General features: G+C 53.0%; 1 protein-coding gene across 1 annotated transcript in view; it reads left to right on the top strand.

The window, feature by feature from the left end:
* Nucleotides 1–18418, top strand: part of ZNF687 (zinc finger protein 687) — a 45876-nt gene extending 27458 nt beyond the window's left edge. Inside the window, exons 2-9 of the mRNA XM_065420086.1 lie at nucleotides 610–2873; nucleotides 11296–11474; nucleotides 13433–13609; nucleotides 14883–15045; nucleotides 15814–16113; nucleotides 16509–16621; nucleotides 17141–17282; nucleotides 17945–18418. Coding sequence (XP_065276158.1) covers nucleotides 630–2873; nucleotides 11296–11474; nucleotides 13433–13609; nucleotides 14883–15045; nucleotides 15814–16113; nucleotides 16509–16621; nucleotides 17141–17282; nucleotides 17945–18418 — 3792 coding nt within the window. The 5' untranslated portion in view covers nucleotides 610–629. The remainder of the gene's footprint in view (nucleotides 1–609; nucleotides 2874–11295; nucleotides 11475–13432; nucleotides 13610–14882; nucleotides 15046–15813; nucleotides 16114–16508; nucleotides 16622–17140; nucleotides 17283–17944) is intronic.
* The last annotated feature ends 5589 nt before the right edge of the window (nucleotides 18419–24007 follow it).

The raw sequence follows: 24007 nt of genomic DNA, 5'->3' as shown, positions 1-24007 counted from the left end.
AGTAGGATCCAAGCGCCCGACGTGACACTAGATTTGTGAAGAGTGGGATAACAGGGTTTTTGGAGACGTATCCTCGGTGCCGCCGTGGTCATTTTGAGCTCTATGAATCATGTTCTCACAGCGAACAAACCCTTGTGACTCCCGTGTGAGGTGCTTATTCCCATTTTACAGAAAAAGATGCAGTAAACAGCAGCAGGGAGGGGCAAAGTGATGTATGCCCAAGGGGGTCAGAGCTGGGACTAGACAGCAAGGATGGCCTAGGGGTTAGAGCGCTGGCCTGGGACTTGGGAGAACCCGGTTCAATTCCCCATCCTGCCACAGGCCTCCTGTATGACCTGGGGTGAGTCAAAAAGGTTACATCTCTATGGCAGTCCTAGGGTGTGACTGCAGCTTGTGTAGATTGCAGGGGAGACATGCACCCAGGGGTTGTGAGGGATAAATACGCTAAGGCCAGTATGGTGACGGGCCAGAACCTGGGATAGACTGACAGAGCTGGGGTTACAATGTCCGAGCTTCTGGTCCTGTGCGTGGCCTGCTGCTCTGTGATGCCAGCATGGTCAGAAGGTTCCCTGCCCTGTGATATTAAATCCTTTGTCTTCCTTTTCTTAGACTCTGCCGGATTCTTCACCATGGGTGACATGAAGACCCCGGATTTCGATGACCTCTTGGCAGCTTTCGATATTCCGGACATAGACACCAACGAGGCCATCCATTCTGGCCATGAGGAGGCTGAGGCTCACATCAAGCAGGTCCCCGGGGAGCCCGTGGCCCCTGAACACGTCCTCCCCCACGCGGACATCACCGCCGTCAGCGTGATAGTGAAGAACACTGTCTGCCCCGAGCAGCTCGACCCCTTGGACGGCCGCAGCAAAGATGGGCACGGCCTCGGGCCCCGCCTGCTGCAGAATGGCTTTGGTGCCCCCGAGATGCCCAGGTCCCCCACCTCCAGGCCAGGGGAAGCAGTGGCATCGTCCAACGGAGAGTGCTGGGCATCAAAGGAGAAAGGGGCAAAACCCATGGACATCTTTTCCCACTTCAGCCCCGATCCCCACGAGGAGAACTCTGCGGATCTGATTGACAGGCCCCGGGAGGGCAAACAGAAAGAGAAAGACCTCTCTGTGCCCTCTCTCTCCCCATCCCCCACCCCATCTCCTGCCCCGTCACCAGACTGCAAAGAACCAGCTGGAGAGAGCACTGAGACCCTCCCGCCGGCTTTTCCGCAGTCCTTTGAAACCAGTCAAGCGGGGGGCGTGAACGGCTCCCCTGCCACCATTCCCATGATCAAGAAAGAGGAGTCCGACTCGGAGGAGCTGGACCATGGGGCCAGCCCCAAGGGTTTGGCTGCAGCCCTGCGTGACAGCCCCTTGGGGCACCTGAAATCGGTCACCGTCCGCTACTCCACGGATGATTCCCCCGTCACGTCCTGGCCCAGCTCAGATCCAAACCTTGACAGCAGCACCAGCAACCTCCCCGAAGTGAAAAACTCGCCCACCAGCCCTCAGGAGCCGTTCTTCAAACCTTCCCCACTGGCAGAGGGAAGCCCCGGACCCCTTGGCTCCCCCAAGCCGCTGGGGATCATCCCCCTCAAGGAAGAGCAGGAGGCTCTAGAGAAACCCCCGCAGAGCATGTCAAGCGGCGAGGAGGAAGAGGAGGAGGATGAAGACGGCAGCAATGACTCCCCCTCTTCCAGTTCCTCGCGGCCTCTCAAAGTGCGGATTAAAACCATCAAGACGTCTTCCGGCAGCATCACCCGGACGGTGACCAGAGTCTCCTCTGATTCGGAGCCAGGAGCTGCCAAGCTGCCTTCGGAGCCAGGTTCTCAGGAGGCCGCCACCGAGGACTCCGTGCTCCCGGCTGCAGTGGTGAAAGAAGAGAGCGTGCAGGAGGTGCCCAAAAAGAAAATGGAGCTCTCCAGCCCCCTGAAAGTCATAGAAGGGCCCAAAATTGTCAGTGTCCAGCTGGGCAACGGCACCAAAATCAAAGGGACTGTTCTGCCCGTCACCACCATCCAGAACGCCAGCAGCGCCATGCTGATCGCCGCCAGCGTGGCCCAGCAGAAATCCGTGGTGCTGCCGGGCAAGGCCGTGACGAAGAACATTATCAACCTGGTGCCGCAGACCCTCCCCAAAGCCGACACCAGAACCAACGTCAGCACGGTGACCCAGACCACCACCGTCACCACCACGGCCAACCAAAAGGTCAACGGCACCACGGTGGTGATGGTGCAGCCGCAGAAGCCTTCGCCCACCATTGCCGGCACGGTCATTTCCAGGAGCCAGTCCAGCCTGGTGGAGGCTTTCAACAAGATCCTGAACAGTAAAAACCTCTTGCCAACCTACAAACCCAACCTGAATCCTCCCGCAGAGTCCAGCCTGACTCTCCCGCCCTTTGGGTATCGCTGCTTGGAGTGCGGGGACTCCTTCGCCCTGGAGAAGAGCCTGGCTCGGCACTACGACCGGCGCAGCATGCGCATCGAAGTGACCTGCAACCACTGCACCAAGCGCCTGGTCTTCTTCAACAAGTGCAGCTTGCTCCTACATGCCCGGGAGCACAAGGACAAAGGCCTGGTGATGCAGTGCTCCCACTTGGTCATGAGACCTATTGCTCTGGATCAAATGATTGGCCAGCCGGACATCACCCCCATAGTGTCAGTGACCTCCCTCACTGCTGGCAAAGTGGCTGGGGTGCCTCAGGATGCCATGGCGACAGCTAACGGGGCTCAGGACCAACCCATCCTGCCCCTGAGCGGCAGCTCGGAGCAAACTAGCTATAACTGCTTCCGGTGTCTGGAGTGCAAGGAGCAATGCAAGGACAAAGCCGGGCTCGCTGCGCACTTCCAGCAGGCTGTGACCGCGGGAACAGTCACCAGCACGGTAGGTAGAACAGCTTCGACCTCCTGCCAGAGGCCTCCTCTCTTACTGCAGAGCTACCAGGTGTCCTAGCTCTTTCCGGAGGGAGGCAGCATGTCTAATGGTGAGACAGGGAGCATAGCGGGCAGGAGACCTGGAGTCTACTCCCAGCTTTGCTACGGGTTCACTGTGTGACCTCAGGCAAGTCCTTTCCCCTCTGTTTCAGATTCTCCCTCTGCAGAATGAGGCTATTTACCCACAGGTAGAGGCATTCGAGATCCTGAGATGAAAGGCGTTGGGTATATGTTAGCAGCTCTCTCTATACTGCCTCGTACCTGATTACTTCCTGTATTATGCGGCTGCTATTTGCAAAATTTCTATTCACAGAGGCAGCTTCTGTTGCAGGAAACCAGTCTGTTGTAGAGCAGCGGCTCTCGACCTTTTGGGGCTCAGGACCAGTTTGTAAACCTTGGTGGCCTGTTGCGACCCAGTAAATAGCTTCAGTGCAAACAATATCTGGCTTACGAAATATCTTCCCCACAATATTTAATAGACACGTCAATGTAGTAAGTACACCGTGCATACCATAGCGGCAGCGACTGCAGCTCCAGTACTGCGCGTCTGGCTGGGCTCGGCTTCCCGCGACCTCTGGTGTCGCATCACCACTCTGGTTTGGCCTAGCTCCCCTAGCGGGACGACCAGGCCAAATTTGTGAAAGTGGCATCGCAACCTGGTACATGGAGTCACAGTGCCTCTCAAATTTGGCCCGGCTTGCCCCCGTCGTCATGGAGCCGAGCCTGGCCAGCCGCATAGGACTGGAGCCAAGGGCGCTGACTCCCATATGACTCGTTGACACGTTCTGGTAGCCCAATTTTGGGTTGGATAACCTTATTGTAAAGGAGAAGGAATTGACCTGGGAGACTAAATGTGCTGCACTTAGTGAAATATGGGGTGTAAGCATGTGCAAAGCTTGAAGAGTGCAAGGACAGAAGGTGAGGAAGATTGCTGAGAATGGTGCAGGAAAGGTAATCTCAGACAACCGGATCTGTTAGCCTGGGGGATGGTCCCCAGGGAAAGCAGGGAAGCCTACAACTGAACTGGCGAAACCTTGAAAAACGGTTTGAAAGGGAATGATCTTAAATTGACTGGGGGTCTAAATTGCACATTCAGTTCTATGTAACCCACTTATACCTGGTCCCTTTCAATCCATATGTATATTTCAGAGATACCGGACAATTTCCCTGGCTTCTGTCACTTTCATGGAATCTTAGCGCAATTAGCAAGTAATTAATCCCCTGTTGCACTTTTAAAAAACACATTTCTTTGTATTATCACTTGGGAAGTGGGGAATTTCTTGGAAGCACCAGATCTACGGTTTAATTCGGTGGTGTTCCAAGTGGGGTGGATTCTCTGTCACTGGCAATTTTTAAATCATGGTTGGATGGTTAATCAAAAAGATCTCTAGTTCAAAGAGGAATGAATTCAGGGAAGTTCTGTGGCCTGCATTATACAGGAGGGCTGATGAGATGATCAGAGTGGTCTCTTCTGGCCTTAGGCCTATGAATGGCTCTGTGGCATTCCCCTGTAGCATTAATTATGTGCTAAGGCACCCAGGGCCTTGTAATAGGCATCTGTATATTATTTAAATCTGGGGGGCGGGGCAGAATTAAATAAGGATGCTAATAAAAGATTAGGATTCTTGCTAGAGTCTTGATCCGGTTGCTGCTTCCTGGTTTGTTGGCGCTAATCATCAAGTTAAGTCGGTGGAGGAACCTGGAGGTATTAGCTCCCTGCTTGAGAGCTAGGGCTGAGATCCCGTCTACTTCCTGTTTGCTGCTAACACATCCTGGTTCTCTCGGCATGACAACATCCAGCAGTCTCTCAGTATTAAAGCGGAGTATAGATTGATTTTTTTAAAAGGCGGAATGAGCTTGAATACAGTTTATTCCTACCTTGGTATCCAGAGTCCCATAGGGGACCTACAAATTCTGTCCACCTTAAATTTGTCCTTTTAAATTATTAAGCTCATTGGCTTCCTTCCTGTGAAAGGAATTTACTGTTCCACCTTCACTGTTTGTTTACTTCCTAGCACTGTTACAGCCAGATGATTGTTTAAATTCAGATATCACCGCGCTGTAGTTAAGGATGAGCATTCCTCTCTGTTAAAGGTTGGCTGTTGGCTCTAAAATCCTCCTGCTCACTGAAATTGGCTTGGAATTTGCTGTGTTTCTTGAGGATGCAGAGTGGGGATAGTGGTCCAAACTTGGGGCTATTTGAATAAGGGGTTCCTGAGATACAGCCCTCTGACAAATAGCATGGTACAAATCCTGCTGGTTCTTGTAACACTTGTTTGCACATGTCTGGGTATCTTACGGTGTCTGTCACTTGGCATTTACTTTACCCATCACCCTATTGGGACACAATATTAAGAAAGTTATTGACCTGAGAATTTAGACGTAGAGAACAGATCCAAACTGATGTGTGTGTACGTGGGGATTAGGGGGAGGATGTGGAAATGTGCGTGAGTGTGAATAAGCATAGGGGGGAGGGAGAGCTCAGTGGTTTGAGCATTGGCCTGCTAAACCCAGGGTTGTGAGTTCAATCCTTGAGGGGGCCATTTAGGGATCGGGGGGAAGGGATGGTACTTGGTCCTGCTGTGAAGGCAGGGGACTGGACTCAATGACCTTTCAAGGTCCCTTCCAGTTCTATGAGATAGGTATATCTCCATATTAGCTGATGGCAGAGTTCCAGAGTAGGTCACGGGGGTGTGCTGTAGTCAGTGACACCCCCCCCCCCCAGCCATCCTCATCAACCGGGGGTTCGAGCTATTTCTGCCTGTTAGAATGGGATTCTTTTACACTGTTTGGAAAGTAGCCTCTAGTATCCCAGCGACGTTAGAAGGCCCTGTTAGTGTCTTGAACGTACTGCTGCTCTGAATATTGCAATGCTGTGTATGATGCCCGTGCAGAGCTCACGCAAAGTGTACCGCAGGGAATCCCACAAGCCAGGGTCAACCCACACGGACTGGCCTCCGGAGGGACCCGGACGGGTGCTGGGGAGGCATGTGTGAAAGTGTATCTGACGTCAGTCATGGAGTAGCTCCGGGCGATGTGCTCCGGTGCTTCAACCCCAGTTGTACTCCCAGACCGCGAGGTCGAGTCCTGCCCTCAGCAGGCCTTTGAAACGAATGCTGGGCGCCGGTGTGGCACCGCTTTCTCAGCTGATACAATTTCCAGCCCGGTGTCTTAATGTGACTCGTGCAAAGTGTTCTGCAGGGAAGCGATCGCGTACTTGGAGAACAGGTGCTGCCCTGAAGTGCCGATGCAGCGCTCTCTCCCACAGCTGGAGTTACGGATAGCATGCGGAACATGGGTAAGGCTGGGCTTCTGGGCCCTCGCTATGTTACAAAGGCTGTGTGGGTCTGACGGAGAGATTCCCAAAGGGTCTGGAAAGCTCCCTGGGGCACAGGGGGTGTTAGTGAGGAGTAGCATGGATGCGGTGCCTTTGTAGGACAGGTGAAGGCTCTTGGGGGGAGGGGAGGGTGGATACTGCAGCCGGAGGTGGAATTGCCAGCTTGGGTCGACGTACACGTGCATGATTAAGCTAACGTTCAATAGCAGCGGGAGGGGCTAGCCGCGCAAGGACTTGGTGTTCGTCTGCCCCAGGAGGGAGCGAGGCCTTTTCAAGGCTAAAGTCAGCTAGAACAGTGGTGTGCAATCTTCTCCAGTAACCCCCCCACCACCACCATTAACGGAATCTGTCTGTGCCCCACCCTCCTGTTACTGTACAACCAAGGCAGTGCTGGCGCTAGGCATAAGCAGAATAAGCAATTGTGTAGGGTCTGAGCAGCCCAAAGGGGCTCCCTAGTCGCTTTTTGTTGTTGTTTATGGCTCCAGTTGGTCACTGATTCCATGATTTTATGTGATCTTCGCGCCTCAGCCAGCTTGGGCTGGCAGGGGACTCGAGCTGTCAGCCCTGGCCAGTGGGGGGCTTGGGCTGTCAATGTTTTGGGTGGGGGGAGGGGAAATGTACTTGCTTAGGACCCCCAATGTTTTAGCACTTCCTCTGGGTTGTGTGGCCCACTGAGCTGAGTCGGGGTGGAGGTGGCGCTCCTTCCCTGCCCTCTGTAGAGTCCCTGCCACGGGCCGCCTGGTGTGGCCGCTTGGCTCCCCCCCCCCCCCAAACAATCCGCCAGAGTGCGCCCCACAGTTTGTCATCAGTGTCTGCCAAGATGTGGGGCCACATTCTTGGGACGTCTGTCGGGGCTGTGGCGAGCAGATTCCTCTTCCAGGCTGTTGGGCTGAGGTGCCCTTTGAAAGTGTCTGAGAAGAGGTGAATGGGCGAGTGCCGCTAGCAGCCATGGGAGGGATGGAGCATGCCCCCGGCTTCTACAGCTGCTGAGAGTGGACACTGGGCATGTCACAGATTGGACGGTCACGCTCTTTAGCCAGCCAGGGCACAGCCTACGACCAGATCTGCTTTAAGCTGAAGGTGGAGGGGTAGATAAAGGAGCAAAGGGGAGAGGGAAAATATGCTCTGGGGAGGAAGAGGCTGAGACGGAGACGCACACCAGCCTCCTCGCGAATGCTTAGTTACGGTAACCCACATGGAATGAAACTTTCAACCCCTTGTGAAATAACCCGGACCTGTGCTTTCTCTCCCTGCTCTGTCGGCAACCGCACCCTCCAGACATTTCCCTGCAGGGCCACGCTCACCACCGCACTACAACAAAATGAGGGGGAAGGACCCTTTGAGAATCACACCGTGTCCTTTGCCTTGCATGGCAGCACCTTACCTTCAAACCCACCTGATAATATCACCTCCCTCCACTAACCCCGTCTCCTGCAAAGAACAGCTCTTTCTGGTTCAGAAAAAGAATTCACTGCCAAGAAGCGTCGGTCCCGCAGAGTTAATGGTGCCCAGTTGCACCTTGTGCCTTTCCAGGACGAGTTCAGCTCAACTCAAACGTCTGAAAAGCAGGAACTAGAGTTAAGGGAGACACCAGCTGCACAACACAACCGTAACTCTGTCCTCTCTGCGCGATGGCCAACACACATCCTAGCCCTGTGCCTTGCAGAGAGTACAGAACACTTGGGTAATAGGGCATTTGAGCACAGGAGTGGCATCGAACACCTACGGGCACGTCTGGACACTGTTGGCATAGCCCCATCAGCCTGCACCGATAGAAGGGTTTTTCCGACAGCCTGGGAACCCTACCTCCCTGCTGCGGTGACGGAAGCGCTCTTCTGCCTACATGGGAGGGAGGTTGTTTGCCAGCGTAGTGGTGTTGGGCAGGAGCGTGGGTTTCCTCACACCCCTGGCTGGCACAGCTGTGACTATATAATGGTTCAGTGTAGACCAGGCCTAATGCAAAACGTGTTTAGATCCGGTGTGCACCAAGTCCGCTCCAGAGGTGCAAGACCACAATGGTTGAACTATATAAGGCCGTAACCCCCTCGTACGCCTTCTTCAACTTTACCTCCGGATTCCAATTAGCACCGTACTTACTTACCCCTCCTTGACCCCACAGACCACGCCTGCCAATCGCCATGGCAGGAAAGCGCCATGACTACTGACACAACCTACACAATTTCCTCGTGTCCCCTTATTACTGTGTCACCCTTACCAAAGGATTTCCAGGGGCAATTGCCAGCCTCCAGGGGGCAGAGTTAAGGTGATGTTGTGGGGATGGCATGTACTGTACCTCTTTATTTCCTGGCTTTTGGAAGTTTAGCTGAATTCAAATGTTCTGGAAGGGCACAAGATACCATCAGGCAACCTTAACTCTGCACTTCCAAAGTGAATTAACAAGAGGCCATTAGAATTGCACGGCTACTGTATTGTCCTTCTTTCCCTGTGTTATGTCCTTGATGTCTGATCTCAGATGCCCAGATCTGGTTATGACTGGCCTGTCTCCCACCCCACCCCCTCCTGTCTGCTTTTCCTTTGTTGTTTAAATCTCTTGTGCTGCCTGAATTTGTCAGCAGAGTTTTCTCTGCTTCAGTAACTCCTAGGATCGGACAGAGCAGGAGTGAATGCGCACATAGCTCTGGAAGCTTGATCTAATTGCAGCCTTGGTTGCCAAATCTAAATAAGGGTGCTCTTCAGACACACGTGCCTCCTCCCCCGTCCGTCACTTTTAGGAAAAGCCAGGACTGGTGTGTCCTGCAAAGTGCTCTCCCAAGCATGCGAGCCTGGACTCAGCGATGGAGTGCCGATCGGGGCCCCTTGAGTTCGGAGAGTCTGTCCCAGCTACAGGGTAGTGCAAACCCTTTCCTCCATTGTTGAGAGAGAGGCTCGCCAGCCAACCTACAACAAACAGCTCCGAGCCCGTAACTCCTAGGCTGTTTGGAACTAGTCTTGGCTGCTTTCTCTTGTCCAGTCCATTGCTCCCTGGTAACTTCTCGCTGCTGAACTGTACTCGAAGGACTCCTCCTAGTACGTTGGCCCCAAGCCTGAGTAATTATAGGGCGAGGTCCCTGGGGGAAGCAATGCCAGGGGCCCAGAGAGGACAGAAAGGAGGTATATGGCAGCTGGCTCTAGGCTGTGGATTTATGCAGCACCCTTTAAATCAAAGCGCTTTACAGAGTCATGGGGAGCCGTCAGCGTTGAAAGGGTTAATTCAAGCTTTTCTGTCCTTCTCAGACTCCTGCACGCACTCCTCACTCCTCCTTTCTTCTTCTATCCACTGGCTCCAGCTGTCGACCTTGGCTTCTCCTCCCACAGCTCCTTCCTCCCACCCTTCCTGTGGCCCCCTCCGCCTCCTGAAATCCTCGTCCATGCTTCTGCTTCCCTCTTAACGACTGCAGCTCCCCTAAGCTTGGCCTTCGGCACATGCCGACCAACCGCGACTCTTGCACGTACAAAGACCTGCAGCTCTACCGCTAGGATCCAGTTCCAAGCTGCCCTCTGTTTTTATGGATTCACACAGACCTGGTGTGGGGGTGTCCCACTCTCCCCTTCGGCTTCTCTGGCCGTCTGCTATGGCTTCACGAGTCCGCTTCTCCTCAGCTCCTGCCTTTCGGTATCTCACTGCCTCCTTGAATCTCTCTTTTAATCTCAGCTGGAAATATCCCCTTCCCCTCCCTGGTCTGTACCTCTTAATGTCTCTCTCCCCCCCCCCAATTGATTCTAGTACAATGACAGAAAAGAGGGGGGGTTCTGGAACCAGTTTGGATGGAAGATGCACTGCAGAGTGGCATCTTCCACCTGGTTGTTTTTATTTAGACTTTTGAGAAGCAGAAAAAGGCGCTTTTCTTCCACGCTTTGTGTTCTCCTAGCAGCCGTCGGGAAGCAAGTCAGTACAAGCAGCAGCCGCCCACGGGATACAAGTCACTGAAGCAGTGCTGCAGCGCTGACGCAATTGACGGACCCGGCCCTTGCTAAGCGTTGCCCTCCAAGCCACCTGGCCGGGGGGCTGGCTTTGGGCTGTTCTGGTTCCCACTGACTGTTGCGTATTAATGTGTATTGCGGACGAGGGTTCTTTTCCTGGCTCTGTTGAGTGACCATGGACAAGTCTCCGTGCCTCGGTTTCCCCTCCTACCCTGTGTCTCTTTTCCGTTTACTCATACGCTCTTTGAGGCATGGATTCTGTTACCATGGGTTGGATACAAAGCTATTGAGGCACCTAGTGGCAGTAACTAGCAGGGCCTTTTCTCAACCCGACCGTATGAGTTTATACGGCATCTCGTGCCATGGGGCCCTGATCTCAGCTGGCCTCTAGGCCAGGGGTGGCCAACCTGTGGCTCCGGAGCCACATGCGGCTCTTCGGAAGTTAATATGCGGCTCCTTGTATAGGCACCGACTGCGGGGCTGGAGCTACAGGCGCCAACTTTCCAATGTGCCGGGGGGTGCTCACTGCTCAACCCCCTGGCTCTGCCACAGGCCCCACCCCCTCCTCTGAGCCTGCCATGCCCTCGCTCCTCCCCCTCCCCCCCAGAGCCTCCTGCACGCCACGAAACAGCTGATCGGGAGGGAAGGGGAGGGGCTGATCGGTGGGGCTGCCTAGTGGGAGGCACTGGGAGCAGGGGGTGGGTGGGAAGCTGAAGGGGGAGCTGCTGACATATTACTGTGGCTCTTTGGCAATGTACATTGGTAGATTCTGGCTCCTTCTCCGGCTCAGGTTGGCCACCCCTGCTCTAGGCGCTACCATGATACTAACCCTTGCCTGCCTGGGCTGGGTTGGAAAACAGTTTAAAAACAGCCCCCCACTTGGCAAAATCAAAACTTGTGCCAGGCCTAATTCAACCATGCACCCACCACTTCTTTATACCGTACGCTGGGCTTGGTTAGGTGTTCCCAGGTTTTTCCCAGGGCTCTGAATAGAGCCGGGAGGGAAGGGGACACATGGCCAGTGTGTTGTTCTTGCACAACCTAGTGAAGTCGGTGGCGGCCGGATGTGCCGTGCGATGGACGCTCACGTTACCTGTGCTTGCTTCCCCCCCAGGTGTGCACGACCTGCCCCATGATGATGCCCAATCCCTGCAGCTTTAACGCTCATCAACGGATGCACAAAAACCGGCCCCCTCACGTGTGCCCCGAGTGTGGCGGGAACTTCCTCTTGGCGAACTTCGAGGCCCACCTGAAGGAGGCCTGCCTGCATTTCTCCAGGAGGGTGGGGTACAGGTACGACGCTGCAACTCTGTGGTGCTTTGGGGGCTTGTGACCACCCTGGCCTTCCCACGGGGCTGGGGGTGGGTCCTGACTCCGTCCCAGCTGGATAGGAGTAGCCTGGAGGGGTCCCAGTCAGGTGACGTTGAGAAGCACCGGGCTAGCCCTATGGCACAGGCTTTGGGTTGCAGATGCCGCAGGAAAAGGTTTCCGGGCCAATTCTTTCTGCTTAGCTCAGTCACTGGTGCAAAGTGGAGGATGAACTGTCAGCTTTGCTTCCTTCTGGCTGTCGTCAGTTCAACTGCTGACGAAGAATTTTCCTGTTGCTATAAGAAAGGGCAGGAGCGCCTAGGTCAGCAGTTCAAATCCAACACGGGTTGATTGCGACTGAGCCGTGGGATGGCTGGTTGCCGTATGAAATTAGAGGGGTTGGGAGGATAGGGGCGAGGCTCATTCCAGTTCTTTCTGGGCTGATGTCCCCACCGTCACAACTGGGATTGTCAATCTCAGCAGAGGCCAAGGAGTGAATGGTGGCGGAGCCTGGCCCTTCTGGGTCAGGGATGAGACACCAGGGCCGGCTGACTATCGGTAGGAATCTGACTCACCCCGTGGTGCACCTGGCCTGTTAATAAAGAGGCCTTTTGGATCCAGGATTGCCAGCCGGTCTCCTGTTGCCAGCAGCTAGGAGAGGAAGGATGCTCTAGCTATTAGGACTCTAGCCCTAGACATGGGAGACCCGGTTTCAGTTCCCTGTTCTGCCACAAAACTTCTTGTGTGACCTTGGCCAAGTCACTTTGCCTCCGTGGCCCATCTGTACAGTATGGTGAATAGCCCTGCCCTGCCTCACAGGGGAGTTGTGAGCGTAGATAGCATGTTTAAAACAAACAAGAGGAAGAACATCTTCACACAATGCATAGTTAACCTGTGGAACTCATTGCAGGGGGATGTTGTAAAGGCAAAAATATGACTGGGTTCAAAAAAGAACTAGATAAGATCCTGGAGGATAGGTCCATAAATGGCCGTTAGCCAAGATGGTCAGGGATGCAACCCCCTGCCCTGGGTGTCCCTAAACCTTCAACTGCCAGAAGCTGGGACTGGATGACAGGGGATGGATCACTTGATAATTGCCCTGTTCTGTTCATTGCCTTTGAAGCATCTGGCATTGGCCACTGTTGGAGACAGGATACTGGGCTAGATGGACCTTTGGTCTGATCCAGTATGGCAATTCTTAAAAATACATTACAGATTGTGAAGCAGTTTGAGGTAAGCGCTATCGGAGAAATAGGTGGTGTTATTCCATGCACATCAATTATCTTCAGCAGAACTCAGAACTGGTGCTGTTTCCTGTTCGAACAACTTCCTGTACCCTGTAGGAAGGATCCAAAACACTATAGTGAGTCAGCCCATTCCTGGGCAATAATGCAGGCTCTCTGGGGCAGAGATCTCCCAGCGGAGAAGTGCAGTTGGCTGCAGACAAGCAGCTTGTGGGAACGTCCCTGTATTCATCCGATCGTTTCCAAGTAGAAATCTGTTTGACTGCTTTTGACTTTAAAGTCTCTCTAGGCCTGTAGGGCCACATTTGTCCTTCTTGGCAGGGCTGATTTTGATCCCCCAGTGTCTCTCTTCGGGTACCTCTCTAAGCACAGTGATCAAATAGGAATGCATTAGCTGACTGTACTGCAGTTGCCGTCCCCCATGCCCAGCAATTGATCTTACTCTGTTAACCATTAGACAGTGACCCTCACCGAAGAGCTAAAATCCAGGGTGGGGGAGAGGTGGACCAAAGAGCAGCAGATGCGCTTGCATCTAGAAAGTGGCAGAGGAATTCCAGCTGGGCACATGCCACTAAGCCTGCTTTGACTCTGCCAGCACACAACCCAGTCTTTGCTCACTGGTTACCAGAGCGGGGGAAAGTCCCCGACCTAACCCTGCCCCTCTAAAATAGCCACCTTACCGTGTGTTCTTGCTTCCAGGTGCCCCAGTTGTGCCGTGGTGTTTGGAGGGGTGAATTCCATTAAATCCCACATCCAGACCTCGCACTGCGAGGTTTTCCACAAGTGCCCGATCTGCCCCATGGCGTTCAAGTCGGCCCCCAGCGCCCACGCTCATATCTACACGCAGCACCCGGGGTTCAGCAATCAGCAGTCCAAGTAAGTAACCTCAGTCGGGTACCACCGTGGGCTGGGATCTGGGGAGCAGACCCAGGGCCCCACCCGGTCAATAGCTGGAGCGGGAGACCTCTGAGGAAAGCTCTCTGGTGCTCCGGGAGGGAGAGGAGGAAAGACCGTACCTCAATAAGCACAGTAGCTAGTAGCTAGGGAGCCATTCAAGCGGCCGTCCTCCAGACAGGAGGGAAAACCAGACGCTCTGACAACTTGTCATTAAAGAGCCCACGGTGTGTTTTGCAAGACTAGACGGTGCTCAGCCTGATCTGGAGAGCAGAGGCGACTCTTGAGTTTACAGCACGGGACCTCCTGGGTTCTGTTTCTACCCCTGAGATCAGGTCCACACTCAACGGTCAGGTCAACCCAGCAACAGTGCTCAGGGGTGTGAAAAAATCCACATTACTGAGCTACGTAGTTAAGCTGACCCGACCCCAGTGTAGACAGCGTGAGGGCGATGGAAGAATTCTTCCGTCCGCCTAGCTACCACCTCTCCGGGATGCGGATTAACTACAGCGACAGGAGGACCCCTCCCATCGCCATAGGGAGGGTCTACACTGAAGCACTGCGGTGGCGCTGTACTGCTTCAAGTGTAGACAAGCCCCAAGTCACTTGCGGGTGGCCCAAGGCAGCCACTCGACTTTATCTTTTTTGTGGCTCTGTCTGTAAAATGGGTCTAAATATGTCTGGGCTTGGGGGTTGAGTGGTAACGAGAGGAAAGTGCTTTGAGATCCTTGGATGAAAAGTACTGGATAAGAGCTCTGTTAGAGTGTCTCTCTCCCTACCCAGCACTCTGCTGCCCCCCATTGGAGGAGCTAAAAATAATGGAACACTTTCCTCATGGTAGCTCAGTTGGATCTGTGCTTCCCTTTGGAAGCACACGGTGTCCGCCATCCTCCCGTGTGCTGCTCCGATTAGGGAAGAAACTCAAGAGATTGAATTATGTTGAATCAGCAGCGTTGCCTAGTGGGCAGGACATTGGCCCAGAACTTGGAGACCTGAGTTCTAATCCCAACTCTGCCGCTGAGCAGCTGGGTGACCTTGGGCAAGTCACTTCCCCTCTGACTCTGTCTTCGATTGTCGGCTCTTTGGGACAGGCACTGTCTGTACAGCACCGAGCATTACAGGGCCCTGATCTCAGCTGGCCCCGGTATGTAAATATTCCTTGGGGGCTTTTTCATGTTTGAACCAAATTCAGGGAAACATTGATTATTTCTAACCTGCCCCTCCTCTTTCTTCCCCCCCCCCCCCCAATTTTCAGGATGATTTACAAATGTGCAATGTGTGACACAGTCTTTACCCACAAGCCCCTGCTCTCCTCTCACTTTGACCAACACCTGCTCAACCAGAGGGTCAGCGTTTTTAAGTGTCCTGACTGCCCGCTGCTCTTTGCCCAGAAACGCACCATGCTGGAACATCTGAAGGTGAGTCGGGCACCGGTGCCCCATTTGCTAGAGGTAGGTAAGATCTGAGTAGGAACCCCCTGAGCTCTATTCCCTGACTCCCCATGTCCTTGAGCAAGTCACTCCCTCCCCGTGCCTCAGTTTCCCCACCTGTAAAGTGGGGATGATCCTAACCATGTTGCGGAGCTGTCACAATGCTGCTGTTCACTAAAGCCCCAGCTTTCCGCGGGTCTAGCCTGGACGTTCTCCACCTGGCAGTGGTCTGGCAGGGCAGTGTATCGGTGCCCGGATGTGTTCAGCTCTCTCTAGCGTGATGCTACGTGCACTGAGATTGGTCCCTAGAAGCCTGTGTAACTGGTTTTAGTATTGGTTGGGCTAGCCCCTTGCAGTACATCTATAGATGATTAGTTCTTTGGGACAAGGACTGCCTCTTCATTGTCTGTACAGCGCCTAGCACATGGGTGCCCCGATCAGGGCCACTGAGTGCCACTGCCATCTCCTGCGGTGCTAGGAACGAACACACACACACACACCCCCCTCCTGCCTTTCCCCATCCTGGAGCATAGCGACACCTTTGCCGGCTGTGTGTGGGGCGAATGGGAGTCTCAGGCTTCCGGATGCAAGCTGATGATCTCGGACGGGACAGACAGGTTTTTCCCCTTCCCCTCCAGCATGGCAGGGTTGGGGGAAGACTGGCTTGCCTTCCCCCGGGATCGCTGCATGGCATGGGCTGCCCCTGGAACCTGGATCCGAGCCTTGGCAGGCTGACGCCCCGTCTCTGTTTTACAGAACACTCACCAGCCGCAGAAACCCAAGGAGGACCTCACCAAGAAGCCGGTTGCTCTGCTCACCCCCAAGGAGGAGCCCGTGGAAGCCCCCGTCTCCAAAATATCCGAGTCGTCGTCCTCGTCCTCGGAGGAAGACGAGCCGCCCAGCTCCCCAGAGTTGCGCAAGGCAAAGCGGACCCGCTTTCAGCGCAAGACAGATGCGAGCAAGTCGAAAAGCAGCGGCTGGACGTGCGGGATGTGTCACTCCTGGTTCCCGGAGAGGGACGAGTATGTGTCCCACATGAAGAAGGATCACGGGAAGGTGAGAGGGAATCCCCAGGTGGTTGCTGGCCCAATGGGAGGAGAGCTGGTGGAGTTTATCCACTGGGAACCTGGCCCTGTTGAAACACCGAGGTGGTGGGGAAGGCAGTGTTTTGTTTATTGCACAGAGCAGAGGCTTGTGGATCGGGATTCCTGGGATCCATTCCCGGCTAGAGCAGGGTGTGTTCTCTAATGGTTACAGCAGGAGTGTTGGGTCTCTTGGTTCTGTTCCTGACTCACTGTGTCACCTTGACAAGTGACCCCTTCTCCGTGCCTCAGTTTCCCCACCCAATAAAAGCCCCGTGCAATGGGAGAAGGGGCTATCCAGTACACCTTGAGAATGGGCTGATGCAATGGCAGGGCATGTGGCATGACCTGTTCTCTTGCTTCTTCCAGTCGGTGAAGAAGTTCCCGTGCCGTCTGTGCGAGCGTTCGTTTTGCTCCGCCCCCAGCCTCCGGAGACACGTGCGAGTGAACCACGAGGGGATCAAGAGAGTCTATCCCTGCCGGTATCGAGCAGCCGCCTCTCCTTCTGGTTTCGGGGGGCGAAAGGGCTCTAGCTCACCCCTCCCTTCCATCCGAAGCTCAGGGTGGGAGGTGTTCATGCAGTCCGCAAGGCTGTCAGAGTGGGGGGAGGTGTGGTGCTCGGACTCCTGGGGATCTGTTCTCAACTCCAGAAGGGGGAGTAAATTTAGTGCTCGGACTGGAGGCACTGGGTGGGTCGGACTCCTGATTTTCCTGCCCTGCTGTTGGGGAGAGTGTGCTGTAGTGGTTAGAACAGGGGACTAGGAGTCGGGACTCCTGGGTTCCAGGCCTGGTTCTGCCACTGCCTTACTGTGTGACCTCTGGGTAGGAAACATCACTTCTCCAAGCCAGTTTCCCCAGGGGAGGTGGGCTTGACGCCCACAGAGCGCTTTGAGATGGAAGCAGTAGACCAGGGCTAGGGGTCGTCTGTTGTTCACCTTCACCTCCAGTGGGCGAGGTGCCCGGGGGAGCCTCATTACCTGCCTGGCTCTGGTCCCTCCCAGGTACTGCACCGAAGGCAAACGCACCTTCAGCAGCCGGCTGATCCTGGAGAAGCACATTCAGGTGCGGCACGGGATAAAGGTGACGGACCAGACCAAGAGCCAAGAGGTCGTCATTGCCCGGACGGGACCCGGAAGCTTGCAGGTACGGGGCCGATGGACGCTCCCAGCTCTGAGGGAGTGGGGGCGGAGGGGTTAAGATAACTTCCAAACAATGCAGCCACCTCTCGGGGGGAACGTGGCTGCCGTTAGAACAACCCACAGCAACGTAGTGCAATAAGTCAGGGCAGGAAGCAAAGAATCTCATCTCCGGGGGGGTTTATGGAGATAGAACATCATTGAGCGCTAGCGGGATAGCTATGGGGCTCCTCCCTCAGCACTGTTCCCACTAGTGCATTCATCCTGGTCTGGCCCCATCTGAATCGCTTTGTGCGGCTCCCTGGCTTTTGGCTGGTGGTCTTCTGTCTGACTAGTTGGCTTGAGAGGCCGGCTGCAGCCGGGAATACAGAGCAGCAGCGTTTCAGAGGGGAGGCTGTGGAGTGAGTGTATTTAGGCCAAGGAGCGGATGAGGGCGGGGCTGAGTCCGCTGCCAGGGCTGGCTGATCGTGTGTTGGGATTTTCATCCAGCCAGAGAAGGGAGCCAAAGGATCATCTTGTCTGAGCTGCTCCTGTCCCCCGCCGTGAGGCACGGGAGGGACGTGTTCATTGCGTGGGGCAGGCCTTTGTCTGGCACAGCCAGTTTAAGCGCACAGGGCCCAGGCCCTGCCCAGCATTAAGGGTCAAGCCTCTCCAAACTCCTTCCCACAGGTGTCCAGCAGGAAGCGGAAACTCTCCTCGGACGAGGGCGATTCGTGTAGTGAGGAGCCGGACAGCACCACGCCGCCCTCCAAGAACCCCAAGGCGGACCGCAAAGCCCCCTTCCGCTGCCGCAAGTGCGGCTACGTGGCCTGCAGCGCGGCCGAGTTCCAGGAGCACATACCCCAGCACAGGACAGACGAGAGCTCCCACCAGTGCCGGGAGTGCGGCCTTTGCTTCACCTCCCAGGTCTCCCTCAACCGCCACCGCTTCATCACCCACAAGAAGAAGAAGGGGGCGGGGGAGGTGGAGGAGCCCAGCCCCCACAGTGGCCACGAGGGAGGGGCCCAGCGCTCAGCCGACGGTAAACTCGTGTGCAAGGTGTGCGGGAAGTGCTTCGACACCCAGCTCAACCTGAAGACGCACTTCCGCACCCACGGCATGGCCTTCATCAGAGCCAGGCAGAACGTGAGCCCCGAGAACTAGGGGCGAGGGAGAGGGCAGCGCGTGTATATAATCTCTGCACAGAGCTCGTCGGCCGGCTCCCAGCTGGGCCCCCCCTCTCTGTGCACCGTTTCAGTACGTAGGTTGGATATGTAAAGCTGTGAAGAGAAACGAGATCCTTATTTATAAACCTAGAGGAACGTCGGACGGATCCGCTCTCCGGCTTCTCTCGGTTGGTGGCCCGGCTGAGGCCGACGCGGGGCGGGGAATTGGGCTGGTTTACAGTGTAGGCAAGCAAGAGCTCAGCGAGGGCAGGCGTCGGAGGTCTAGCCTAGCTCTGAGACTACATGGGCAAGCAAACGGTTCATACGCTGCTCTGAATGATAACGAGGGACGCGGCCCGCTCTGTTCGCGAGCATGTGTTCGGATTGTCATGGGCGGTGGCTTCCCTTCATTGGAACAGGGCAGTTAGTCGTCCCTACCCAGCGTGTCCGCGGGCGTTGTCTCCCAGTTCAGAGGGCAGCGCTCCGGTGCCAGGATGTTGTTTGCAGGCTCAGCTGCTTAACGGTCACCTTTCCTGAGCCGTGTTTCAGCTCTTTCTGACGGGAGCTTCCCCCGCTTACTGGGAGTTTGCCTCTCCCACATTCGGACTTGTCCAAAGGGAGTCCTTTCTCTCCAGGAGCGCTGATGTGGGGACAGGTCGGGGAAGCCCCCAGCCGCCTCCTAGGACAGGGAACCGCCTGGGAATTTAAGTTACTGTGTTAAGATGTTCACAGCAGGATCCAACTTTTTTTGGTAATGTTGCTTATTTTGTATTTTCATCTGGAGCTCCGGGAAGAAATCTTGACCTGACTCTCGGTTAGTTGCCTGGTATCTTAACTGACAGCATCGATCCGAGTTTTTGTGGTTTGTTCACTAACTATATTCACCCACTGAATGCATGTGTTATGAATCCTCTTCACAGGTTCACTTGCACTAACTTAACGCGATTCTGGGTTTTGTACTAACTGAAATATATGTACAGGGTTGATGGCTGCAGGTGGCCTGGATTTAAAAGGAAACATTTGGCTATGACGAGCAGAACTGCACAACTCTGTGTGCGTGTGTGTGTGTGTGTGTGTGTGTCTTGAAAATGAAAGCAATAACCTCAGGAAGTGAGGTCTGGCAGGGAAATGGACTGAGAGTCAGGGCAGTGCAGTTAACCCTGCATGTACTATATAAAGGGTGTCTGAGAAGCCAGAAACAGCTTAGTTTGATCCTTGCCTACCTCCCAAGGCAATCCCTCGAAATCACCGAGGGGTGATTAGTCCTGATTAAGTTTCCCCCACCCCCTTGCTAGCGTTTGTAACAGTCTCTGCTTGTGAGCTTTTCTCTCTTTACCAAGAAGTGAACCAAGTTATCAGTGAATACTAAATCTCTTTACAGCCGCGAGGGTCAAAGAACAGTTGATCAAAAACAGAGATTTTGTTGCAGGTGGGGATTTTATTTTTGGGTGGGTGGGGGGGAAAATCAGCACCCAAAAGGATGCACCCGAACCCCCCTTCCCCCAGATGTTATTGGTTGAGGGCTGGGCTTGAATCTTATCTCTGGGATGAGGTGGAACTCCGTGGGCCCTGATCTGTGCTGCTTTTGCTTGGAAATGCTGTTTGCCCAGGCTGAGTAGTGAAGAAGCAGAAGGATCTGGGAACAGAAGAGGATAGCGACCCCATTTCCTTGCTTGGGGCTGCCAAGAGAACTTGGATCTTCAATCCAAGGGAGTTGAGACTAGTCTGTTCAAAGCACCTGCCAGGGTTTTCCAGCCTACCATGTCCTTAAAAGTCCCAGCTGGTTGTAAATAACCATGGTAATTTAGAGGGTAAGAGAACGTGCTTTGTTAGAAGCAGAAGGGGAAATTAAACCCTCTTCTAAAAAAATTATGCAGAATTCAGTTCTTAGATTGACGTAGATGCTTTCATTCCCCACCCATATGCACCCACAGGCCTGTTGGACCGACACACACTTAAATCATGGCAGCTGGCATTGCAAACTCTGCAGGGCCTCAATCCAAGATCCGCAGGAAAACCCCCACCCCAGGCCAGGTCCATTGATCAGAGCAAGCACTGCCCTGAAACTCCCCCTTTGGGTTCAGCTTTCATCTCCCCCTCCGCTTCGGGTTCTGGGTCCCTCACTGCCACCCACTGACAGCGCATTCCTGTACCATGTGACCAAGATCACAGCCAAGTTAAGGACTCGGAAGCATATTTATAGCAGTTTTGGACCGTCAGTATTGCAGCAACATCCACAAGAGTTTTCAATATTGTGCAAATGGCTGAATCCCTAAATCATGTTTGGAAAAACGATTTCGACTTGTTTCGTTTGTTGCTTTGGCTTCTGTGTTTCAGTTAGGGTGTTGTGTGAGTAATTCTTATTTCGGTAACTTAACTTTGGGTTATTTTTTTTTTTAATGGTGAATAACTTTTAAACTGTGTGTAAAAAGTTCTGTAACATACACTAAAAAAAAAAAAGCTACTGTTGTGATTTATTTTTTCTTGTTTAGAAAAAGGATTTGCTGTTTTTAAGTTCAACGGGATAACTTTCTTCCCCCTCCGAAGATGGTTCGGTTGAAAGGAACAAATGCGGTGGTTGTTGTTGTTTTTAATTCATAGTAAACAATTTTTTTGATCCAAATGAATGTTTACGCAGCAGCATTTGAGGTTTAAAAAAAAAACAAAAAACCCCCACACCTTTTACTGTATAAAACTGCCATCAAATATTCCCAATGCTTGTTGTTACAACCTGCCTTCCAACAGGGTCAGGAGCTGCAGTGGAGTGGTAACTATATTTTTAAGACCTTTAGTTCCACTAGCAAGAGTAACCCAGCTGAAATGAAGGTAACTACATATTTTAAATTTCCTCCCAGTTTTTTGCTTTGTCTTAACTGTCTCTTCTCCCACCCCGAAAAACCCTACACCTTTTAAAAATGTATTCGCTTGGAGCTGTGAACGTGTAAATGCTGTTCAATAATATAGACGAACCTAAAGTTTCTACCGTTTTAGAGAGGAAGAAAAACAAATTGCTTTGTAATCTTATTTCCCATGCACTTCAGTGCCTTTAGATTGACTTCTGTTTTAAAACAAAAAAAAGTGAGACTCTGCATTTTGTTTTTAGAGGGGGTTTGTGAACGGATGATTATGCTACATTAAAAATATGGGCGCTGCAAAAGGCTCTCAGGTATTCTTTATTCTTGTAGTAATAATGCAATTAAAACTTTTAGTGGTTTCACTTCTGCTGTACATTGTGTTAATTAAACGGTTGCCACGGTTTTAACTAGACAGAGTCACGTTCCATGGAGTCGGTTTTGGGGCCTGGTTCTGAAGCCGGTTCCAAATGTGGTTCTACCCCTGTCATTCTGGCGTGTGTCACGTGGCCTGGGTACCAAATGGCTCACTGCCAAAGTGGCTTGGTTTGTGTTGTATTAAGGCATAGAGTGGGGGGCAGTCTTACCTCTTAACACACTATGTAAGAACCTGGAGGGATGTTACCTGGTGGGAACACGGTAATCCGGCAAAGACCATATTTGCCTGGCAATAAGGGTTTAAAAATTGCATCTTTTTTGTATAGGCTTCAGGATCTTCCGGTGAGCAGCAGTACAATAAAAGGAGGGATGAACTTTGGCTGCAGGAAAGTAGACGTGTGTGTTTTTTAAGGGCTAGCAAAGAGCTTGCTACACAGGCCAGCGTTCCCTCTATGCTACTACCGTTGATCTAGTTAAAATTGGATTTGAACTACGGGTGCGTAGCCAGCTGCGGCGCAATCAGGCTGACTTTCGTCACCAGGGCAGGGCTCAGCTGAGCTGTTAAAGACTCTCTACTTACAGGATTTTTTGGAAACTTTCCCCCTTTAACCCAGGTATGTGGCATTTGCACTGTCTACATGTGAGTTTTGTGAGCTAGGGATGGTGTAGGAATGTAGTAGATAAATGTCCCAGAGGCACAGGACAGGTTGTGTATGAAGCTGGATAAAATGTGGCACAGGTTCCTTTAAACTAGTGGTTCTCAAACTTTTGTACTGGCGACCCCTCTCACACAGCAAGCCTCTGAGTGCGACCCCCCCCTAATAAATTAAAAACACTTTTGTATAAATTTAACACCATTATAAATGCTGGAGGCAAAGCGCGGTTTGGGGGTGGAGGCTGACCGCTCATGACCCCCCATGTAATAACCTTGCGACCCCCAGTTTGAGAACCCCTGATTTAAACAGCAGTTTATTACTGGGACGCGGAGGGAGACGTCACAACTATACAAGCTGCTGTCTTCGGTTTTTACAGAATATACAAAACGAGAGGATTTATACTGTCTGGGACTGAGCTAAGGAAGAGGCTCGTTAAAGTCTCTCTTTCAGACAAGTAACGGGGTAGGAAACTTGCTGTTCTTTTAAGAAGATGGGTTTTCATTCTAGATTGCAGTCCGGTGGCTAGACACGTCAAAGCAAACACTTGGGAATGAAAGCTCCCGGCAGTCTCAACACAGGGGAAATAATGTGATAATGCTGCCTTTTAAAAACAAATGAAATCTGGAGCAGCGTCCATCTCCCCTGACACGGGCTTCAGCGTAGGCGACTCGTGTAGCTCTTCCGTTACCGAACCAGCCCAGTTCTGCCATCCACTTGCTGTTGCCTTTGTTTGAAGGGAAAACTCATTCCACTATTTGCCTAGGGTTTTAGGAGCATCTGAGTCTTCCAGCTATTACCTAGCTACCTGGGAACGGAGGGGACACCTCCCTGCAGAAGCCAAACCTCTGCTGGGTCAGGTAAAAAGCACAACACATCAGCTGAACTTAACCCGGGAAACCTGCTCTTCGGTCATTCCACTGATGAGTTTCCTGTGTCCTACTCTGCCTGCCAAAATGGTGCATTTGATTATGCAGCAGTTTTGATTACATGGTGCAATTGATTACATGGCAGTTTTCCTTTAGTAGTAGCTATTACCGAAGAGGAATTGGAGGCTTTCAAGGAAATCTCTTTAAGGTAGCCAGGCAGCCTTCTACTGCCCGCTGGCCTTGTCTGATAACACCTGAGGAGAAGGTTAGGCTCCCCAGTTCAAAATGGGAGCTGATGAAAACATCGACTCAGCTTCCACCAGGCTGGAGGCGTGCTCGCTTTGGTGGTACAGATTTGAGTTAAAAAGCTACAGCTGTTTTTGAAAGTGGAGCAGAGGTTAGTGTAGAAAATAAACCATCAATTTATTCTTTTTATACAGTTATGGAGGAAGATTTTTTTAACCCTGCGTAACAAGACCGAGCGGCTGGTCTTGTCCCGGTGAGTCCAAGCAGTAGGTGCTGATTCCTGAGAAGGGAGGCCCAATGCCTGCTGAGTTACTCCTCGTTCAGGAGGACAGACAGGCTAACCTGCATCCTCCCCCATGCACCCCAGAGCAGAAGGAAGGCAACACGCTAGGGGGCTAAGATTCAGAGGAAGAAGGCTCTCAACATGATCCAATCGTCGTCCTCCCACTCAATTGCCTTAAATTAGTGGCCTCAGTCGAGCCCGGCAGCAATGTATAATCCAGGAGCAAGGCTGATTGGATCCTGCAGACACGTCTCTTCCCTCCTAGATCCCCGGGTCAGAATCGGAGCAGTGAAGCTGGCACATCCA

Source organism: Emys orbicularis, chromosome 20, assembly GCF_028017835.1.
Source record: "Emys orbicularis isolate rEmyOrb1 chromosome 20, rEmyOrb1.hap1, whole genome shotgun sequence".
Lineage (NCBI taxonomy): Eukaryota > Metazoa > Chordata > Testudines > Emydidae > Emys > Emys orbicularis.
The sequence above is the reverse complement of the archived record's forward strand: the minus strand, read 5'-3'. Positions and strand labels throughout refer to the sequence as shown.